The sequence below is a fragment of the Mus pahari genome, chromosome 5, assembly GCF_900095145.1.
Source record: "Mus pahari chromosome 5, PAHARI_EIJ_v1.1, whole genome shotgun sequence".
Lineage (NCBI taxonomy): Eukaryota > Metazoa > Chordata > Mammalia > Rodentia > Muridae > Mus > Mus pahari.
Window position 1 is genome coordinate 38,886,781 of NC_034594.1, and position 8,437 is coordinate 38,895,217.

Consider the following 8,437-nt stretch of genomic DNA (forward strand, 5'->3'; position numbering starts at 1 on the left):
TTTCATGTATATGAGAACACTATTGCTGTCTTCAGACACACCAGAAGAGGGCATCAGATCTCATTATGGATGGTTGACTTGAACTCAGGACCTCTGGAAGAACAGTCAGTGCTCTTAACCGCTGAGCCATCTCTCCAGCCTGAGAGAGATATTCTTAAGCTGCATACAAACTCCATGATAGGCCCACTAATGCTATCAAACACAAAACAGGATAAATAAAATTTTGCCTCAATAAGTTATTGATGAGGATTTGTGGGATGTTATTACAATGTAGCCCCTCCTGATCTCCAAAGAGATCAGACCAGATCACTCTTGCACTCTCAGTTCTGTTTTCACCAGAATTAGACTAGTATTGCCTGTCTTGTGTAGAAGATAAGTTATTGCTAAGTTTTAATTCTTCTAAATGTTCTTTCCCACTGGGAATAGTCACATCTCGACTGTAAAGGCAACAGAAAAGGAACGAGCGCTACATGCAAATCGAGGTCTGCTGATTAATTATTCCAGCTAAGTTAGTGGCCATGAACTTTTTTCACATGAATTTCCTAAGACTTCTTTCCTACATAATTTATTACACATTTATAACATGTATAAGGGTACTTAATGTTTCTTAGGAAAATTTTATGCAAATAATAATTGAATAATAAAGTACTTGACCTCAATTTGAGGAAGAAAAATTGTATTTCACCAGCTAATAAACTTCCTGCACCTTCAACATCTGTCATTTCTTTGACAACTAGATCTCATGGCTTGAAAGCTAAATGTTAAAACAATAACAGGTCCTTATTTTAGGCCTTTTAGGCAAAACAAAATATGGTATTCAAGCTAAAGAGTTAATGCATATGCTCCTTATTTTTCAAAAGGTATATATATATATATATATATAAAATCTCTCTGCCTTAAGGATAAACAGTATAAAAATATTTCAGCTAAAAAAGGGCCCTGGGCAGGTATTACCACAACTCTTAATTATAGCAGATATTTACTATGATAACAGAAACCAGTTTAAGGAATGTGATTTATTAACATCACGTTCAGATAAAGAGATAAAAGGAGGCTTGAATAAGCAAGCGAACAGTAAGGCTTGATGAGTGTGTTTATGAATGTATCCTGGAACTGCCCTTAGCCACAATGAAAGACCGGCAAAACCAGCCTTCAGAACAACCTTTCTGCCTACTAGGAGAAGGGAGGGAGACTTCACCTCTTAAGATCGCCCTCCCACGCAAATTTTCCACCTCGCAGTTAAAGAATTAAACCCCAGACTTCCGATCATGGCGCCAAGCACGTCATCTTCTCCCCTCTCCCCTAGCAAAAATCCCACCCAAGTCGGCTGACCCTGTAGGGGATCCCTTTCCTATCCTGGTTGCCTGAATCAAACCTAATTGAGATTTTTTTTTTTTTTAAAGAGGTTTAAAGTGGTTAGGAAACTGCAGTGCAGGCGGGACTGTCTCCATTCGATGAGTGAGGAGCTAGGACCCCACTCCATACCTAGAGGCAACTACACTGCGTGGCAGTTCTCCTTTCACAGGCCCTGCAAAGACCCTCGGGCCTTTGTGAATAAAATCCTCCCCGGGAGAGGTGCGGGCGGAGCAGGAGACGCGCACACACAGCAGGCCGGCGTGTGCGATCTTAAGTTTTCTCTCTGGTCTCGCGTGCTCGCAATTGCTCAGCAGCCTTGTCATCCAAGAGGACCCCGGGGATGGCTGTTCGAGGAAAGCCCGACCCAGACTAGCGCACACGCGTCAGTTTCGCGGTCTTCCTGATCGAGGCAGAGGCTTTTGTTTGGGCCGCGACGGGAGGGGGACCCGACGAGGCCCGGGTCTCGGCTTCAGGGAAGGGCGGCTCGGTCGGGATTCTCAGGGAAACCGAGGAGGATGCGCCCGCCGCCACCAACAACGGCGGCGTGCCTTCGAGGCTTCTCGCCCACCTTCCCGGGTAGCCTTTTCCTACGTTAAACAAAAGATTGTGGCCGCCCTCCCCTTACACGCTTGCACAGATCGCACGGCGTCCACGTGCGGGACGTTCGCGTGTGTGAGGAAAGGGACCCAGGCTGCCCACCCCAAGACAGCCCCTCCCTGCCCCGGGCGCCCCGGCCAGAGACGCCGCGCGAGGGCCTCGCTCTCCAGCAAGCCTGGGAGTGAGGGGCGGGGCCGGGCGGGGCCGCGGGCGCGCAGGCGCAGTGCGGCTCTGGGGCGCCGCCGCCGCCGCCGCCGCCGCCGCCCGCGCTGCACCACAGGCCCGAGCCAGACAGGGGTCGGCTGGAGAGCCCGAGACTGAGAGGAGGCGGCGGCGGAGGCGGGGCGACTCCGGTGACCGGGAGCGCCTCAGACTGGCAGCTGCGGCGACTCCCCCCTTTGTGTCTGGTCTGCTCGGAACCGCTGGAGGTGCTTCCCGGAGGGGCTCGGGGTGTTTCGCAAGCTCGGCTGCCCACCCCCTTCCTCGGCCACCTACGTCCGTCTTCTCGCCGCCCCCCGCCCTCGGCCCGCGACGCCCGAGCTCCGCCCGGAGCCCAGAGCTGCGGCGAACGAGGCGGCGGCGGCGGCGGCGGCGTCGGCGGCTTTCTCCAGAGGGGCTGTGATTCGCTCCCGCAAGCCATCGACGGGAGGAGACCGGGCTTTCTTGGTGGCATTTACTTCAGGCACGAGCGAGGGGCTGGAGTAGCCGAGAGCGAGGCCGCGGGCGGAGCGCCCTCGAAGGGGCCAGCTCCGCACCTCCCCGCGTGTCGCTCGCCGGGGCTCGCCGCGCCGCCGCGACCCTCCCCTCCCCCGCGCCCCGAGGCCCGGCCTGCGCGACCCTCGCGCGATTGTTCCGAGGAAGCTGTGGGCTCGCCCATGGAAGCAGGCACCTTTTTCGACCCAGTCGGTGGAAAGGATTTGTTGATGTCGAAATCCGAGTGAAGGAAGCAACGAAGCGAAACTTTAAAAGGAACCCCACTGTCCTCCGAGTCGGGAGCGATGCTACTCGGGCGACCGGGCGCCGCTGCCTGCCCCGCTTCGCCCTTCCCGGCGGTCGGGAACTTGTTCTGATCCTCAGTGCTCCCATCGAGTCCCCGCCCTCCACCCCCCCGGCACTCTGGATATGTTTTCTCCCAGATCTGGGTATTTTTTTGATATCGTGAAACTACGAGGGAAATAATTGCAGGGGTTTCTTCTGGGCTCCCTGCGTTTTCCCCATGGACATGCCTTCAATTTGGGAAGCCGAGGCACCCCGTCCTAGGCGAATGAAGCCCCCCAGCCACGAGGGAGCGAAATGAAGGGAAATTCTGCAGTGGAATGAGAGCTCTACTAGCTAGGTCCTCGCATCTGCCATTTGTCCTTTCAAACTGCATTGTAATCCGGGCAGGATAAATCAGACGAAGAGCAGCCTTCTAGCCGGATTTCTCGGCCCGAATTTACTTCCCAGATTTCTTTTCTTTGCTCTCCTGCTTCTTGGCTGGCCCAGGGATGACTTCCTCGCTGCATCGGCCCTTTCGGGTGCCCTGGCTGCTATGGGCCATCCTGCTGGTCAGCACTACGGCTGGTGAGTAGCCCTAGGTGGCATGTCCCAGCTCCTACCCCTGTGGGTGGCCAGGAAGAGAGCCTGCAGAGGCCGAGGCCTGTGCTCGCCCCTCACAACGTGTGCTCTCGGATCCGGGTGGAGGAACCAGCCAGGGAAATCACCTTCGGTGTTTGCGTGTTGTTTCCCGTCCCTACTCCCGTATTCCCTGACCCCTCCCCCACGGGGGGAAAAAGACATATTGGGTGTGGTATCTTGACATTTTTAGCTGTGAGGTAATGCAAGGATTAAAAATAATATTTTAATTACTAGTGAACTGTCTATTAGATTTTTGGAGCTAAAGATTTTTTAGTTTGATGGAAAGAAGCAGATTTGGTTTACAGTTAAAAAAAACAACTAGACATACACTTGATTGAACCTTATTTTTACATTTCGATCACTCTTTGGGAATCCGCGTTACTTTTCGTTATTTAAAAATGTTACCTGATGAATCGAGTAAAGGTTGAGGAAGTCACTGTGTGAGAATCTTGCTACAGTGCCTAACACTGTTTGTTGATGTCATCATTAATACTGTTTTGCTCTCAAGAATCTTTAACTATTCTCTGTCTTTTTATCCTGGACATTCTTTCTTTGTATCCTTTTGAAATTACTGTTGGGTACAGAAGTGTTTTTGATAACTTTTCTATTAGTCATCTGGCGTCTGTTGCTTTTCCTGTCATTGAGACATCTTTGACCTCACATCAGGCTTCGAGGAGATTTGACTCCTGAAAGTTCTTTGACATTTTCCTAACGTGTGAAAGGAAATGCTACTCCCCTTTCCTTTGGCCATTTCCTCTTTACTTCTCAGTCGCCTTGAGAAAAAAACAACTCATATTCTCATTGTAGTTTTTTTCAAGCAACAGTCTTTTGTGATTTGCTTTGAGAAAATTTCAGGAATGAATTCTTAAATTAGTCACATGAAGTATGCGTTTAAAAATGAGTACACAAAGTAATGGTTTTCCATTTTTTTAAAAAGTAATTTTCACATTCAGTGAATTCTTCATTGCTGTATCAGGCACAGAGATTACTTGTTTAATTTACATTTTAGATGTCTGTTCTGGGAAAATACTGAAAGAAAATTTGAAGTTCCCTTTTGTGAATTTGATACTATTGTCTATTGTTGATTAATATGTAGTATTTTATATTTTTAGTTATGAGTCTAGCCTTTAATGGCAAAGCCATATTTCAAGCCCCATTATATTTAAAATTTTAATGATGAATCTATGTATTGTTAAAAATCATTGGAAAATATGATTTGATTACATATTGAAACTTGATATTTTAATATTTTCAATTGTTTCAATTATCTTTGAAGCAAAACTGAACAAATTTTCTCCAAATTTCCTTGTTAGCTGTTAAAATTCTCTAACCACAAATCATGTGGTTCCTGTAAAATATGAAAAGAGTAAAAATGGCCTTGACATGTAAGCAGTCATTCGGCAAGCAGAAGCCTAAGAACATTTTGTTTCAAAATTTTGATCATTTTAGAATCTTTAGAATGCAGATTCTCATTTATAGTGATGGGCTCATCATTGTGAACAGAACTGATAAAAATCAGAAAAACCCCATTGATTTCAAAACAATTATTTAGTAAATGGATTTATTTTTTCCTCTTTTAAAAAGGGTTATATTTAAAGAATCCTTGTATAAAAGTGAGCTTAGTCCCTCTCTCCCCCTGTGCTATATATGATGGCATCTTTGAAGCTGGATTTCAGAGCTGTAGTAGCTGAGTTTACTGAGTGCTTACTATGCACCAACAAGTATTAAATGAACTTTACATATATTTCCTCCTCCAGTCAGGCCTCTTCTGCGTTGTAGGTTTTTATTATTGTTCTCCTTTTACAGTAAGGGAGAGAGAATTAAGTACAAAATTTTAAGTAACTCATCACATAGTAAATTGTGGAGCCAGGATTAAAACCTGTATCTTTTCCCTCTCTCCTTGGTGTTAACAACAGCAGCAGAGCCAGCAACTTCCTCTCCCTGTAATTGGAACATGAGATAAAGCAATGCTTTTGCCAGGTTAACTTTGAAAGGAGGCTTGGATATTTATAAACTAGTGGTATAGGTACTGATCATGCACTGCCATGGTTCTGAACATGTTAAAACTTTGTCTAACAGGTGGATCTCTATGAGTTCAAGGCCAGCCTGGTCTCCCTAGTGAGTGCTAAGACAGCCAGGGCTCCATAGAGAAACCTTGTTACAGAAAAAAAGACAGACAGAGGAAAACTTTGCCCAGTAGAGGATTATCTAATGCAGCTTCACTAAGTACAAAGTGACTAGGTAGCGTCTGTATAGATTTGGGGTATACTGATGAAGTGATGTAACTGGTAGGGGCAATTGGTATAATTGAATAGGAGAAAAAATATTGCAAGACTAATAAATATTATGTCATTCTTTGGGATCCTGGATAAGTTATCTTTGGTGGTAGTGGTGTTTTAGGGCAGTGTGTCCTGCAACTCTGTAGTCTAGTTGGATGCAAGCTCTTGGCAGTTCTCCTGCCTCAGCCTCCCAAGCACTGGGGTTACAAGTGTGAGCTACCAAGTCAGCTTTACTAAATATATAATTTCTTTTAAGATGATTTTACTCTCTTTTACTCCGATTAAGTTTTGGACTCCTTAATTCTAAGAACAGTTGATATGTAAATAATTGGAATTTATTAGAAAATAGAGATGTACTTGCTTAAAATAAATTATTTTAATAAAAATTTGTTAAATGCACTGCCAGCTTTAATAAGGTAATTCAGGCTTGCTTGAGGGTCAGCTTTTGTAATACATCTGAAATAATTCTTTTGTCAATATTTCAGTTTTACCTCTCTTCAGGAATATAGTTGTCTAAAGTGAGAAAGTCATCTGTTTAGCATTATTGAGTGGTTAGTGAATTTGGTCAAGTAGCTAACTGCAAGTTAGTAATCTTCATTTGTGTTTCTAAGTTTGGACACTACAAAAGTTACCTGAGTTTCTTGATAAAATGAGTATTTTTTTTCCCCTCTGTAGTTTAGTTATACTGAGTTAATTCGTATATAACACACTTTTGGGGGAGTGGGGAGTTCTTTACCCACAGAGTTTTAAAAGAGATGGCATGCTTTATATCATCAGTGCTAACTGAATCTGAGTATAGTGGGTGGTCACTTTTTTACAAGATTATTTGTAGCCACAAAATCTTCATATCATTTAACAACTATTTATTTTGTTTCATTTGTCTTTTTGTGGTCCCAAATCTGGAGGGAGGGAGAGTAATACTCACCCTACCGACCTAGGAGCAGTGTGTGTCAAGGCAGTGACAGGGCAAGAGGGCAAGCCTAGCTCCACTGGCAGACTTGCAGATTCTGTTCCTCTAACATTCCATTGGCCTGTCAAGACATACCACCTCGTGAAAAGACGAGATGTATGAAATAGTGCAACATTTTGTGTATAATGAGGCTACATGTAACATACGAAGCATCATATAATTACAGAGGAATGAAGAATTCAGAATCCCAGTCTACTCCAGAGGATTGGGAAGAGGGTACAGAAGGGCATTTCTCTTATTATTTGAATGGAGCTTTGCATGAAAATCTTACAAACTTTGGTTTTTACATCCATCACCTGTAGTATTACTGTTAGTGTTTTCTGTGAAATGCAATGACTTCCCAGCACTCCAGAGACAGAGGCAGGCAGATCTCTATGAGTTCAAAGTTAGCCTGATCTAAGCAAGCTCCAGGATAGCCAAGGCTAACCGAGAGAAACGCCCTTCCCTGATGGCAGTGACGATGAAGACAGAAAAGAAAGAAAAGAAAAGAAAAGAAAAGAGAAAAGAAAAAAGATTTCATATACTTTATAATGTTAAGGATTAAATTCAGGGCTTCCTGCATACCAGGCAGATATGCTTATTACTGAGCTATATTCCAGTACTGGCTGGTTTTGTGTGTCAACTTGACACAAGCTGGAGTTATCACAGAGAAAGGAGCTTCAGTTGAGGAAATATCTCCATGAGATCCAGCTGTGGGGCATTTTCTCAATTAGTGATCAAGCGGGGAGGGCCCATTGTGGGTGGTGCCATCCCTGGGCTGGTAGTCTTGGGTTCTATAAGAAAGCAAGCTGAGCAAGCCATGGGAAGCAAGCCAGTAAAGAACATCCCTCCATGGCCTCTGCATCAGCTCCTGCTTCCTGACCTGCTTGAGTTCCAGTCCTGATCTCCTTTGGTGATGAACAGCAATGTGGAAGTGTAAGCTGAATAAACTCTTTCCTCCTCAACTTCTTGGTCATGATGTTTATGAAGGAATAGAAACCCTGACTAAAACAGTTCTCAAGCCTCTTATTTTGAGATTGCCTTGTAATCTAACATATTGCTACATACATAGAGGATGCTTAATAAATACTTAGTGAATGAATTATGAAAAGGAATTGGAGGGCTGGAGAGGTGGTTCAGAGATTATGAGCGCTTGCTCACTTGCAGAGAATGTGGTTTTTTTCCCCAGCACCCACACATCTCCAGTCCCAGAAGATATGACCTCTTCTGGCCTTTGCAGGTACCAGGCATGCACACAGTACACTTAACATGCATGTAAACAAAATATTTGTATGCATAAAATCTATGTTTAAAAAATGGAAAGGGGCGGGCAGTGGTGGCGTGTGCCTTTAATCTCAGCACTTGGGAGGCAGAGGCAGAGGCAGGAGTATTTCTGAGTTTGAAGCCAGCCTGGTCTACAGAGTGAGTTCTAGGACAGCTAGGGCTGGGCTATACAGTGAAACCCTGTCTAGAAAAACCAAAAAAAAAAAAAAAAAAAAAAAAAAAAAAAGAATGGAATTGAAACTGACTTCGTTTTAGCATATAGGTTCAAAGACAACTCTGTGGAGCCATTTTTTTCCTTTCACTTTTGTGTGGGTTTTGGGGTCTGAATTCAAGTTGCCAGGCTTACTTGGCAAGC

At 44.8% G+C, this 8,437-nt stretch overlaps 2 protein-coding genes across 2 annotated transcripts in view; one reads left to right on the top strand and one right to left on the bottom strand.

Annotated features, from left to right (window-relative positions):
- Nucleotides 1-1,004: 1,004 nt before the first annotated feature.
- LOC110321683 (translation initiation factor IF-2-like) lies at nucleotides 1,005-2,700 on the bottom strand. Its single transcript, XM_021198085.2, has one exon. It carries the CDS (start codon nucleotides 2,624-2,626, stop codon nucleotides 1,949-1,951), a length of 678 nt encoding a protein of 225 aa, XP_021053744.1. The 5' UTR covers nucleotides 2,627-2,700; the 3' UTR covers nucleotides 1,005-1,948.
- The window catches only part of Bmpr2 (bone morphogenetic protein receptor type 2), a 112,443-nt gene continuing 106,694 nt past the window's right edge, over nucleotides 2,689-8,437 (top strand). Inside the window, exon 1 of the mRNA XM_029538676.1 lies at nucleotides 2,689-3,516. Within this exon, the coding sequence (XP_029394536.1) occupies nucleotides 3,441-3,516 (76 nt within the window). The 5' untranslated portion in view covers nucleotides 2,689-3,440. The remainder of the gene's footprint in view (nucleotides 3,517-8,437) is intronic.

What these genes read in the sequence shown, in the direction of transcription:
- LOC110321683 (XM_021198085.2), bottom strand. Translation starts at nt 2,626, where the DNA reads ATGCCACCAAGAAAGCCCGGTCTCCTCCCGTCGATGGCTTGCGGGAGC.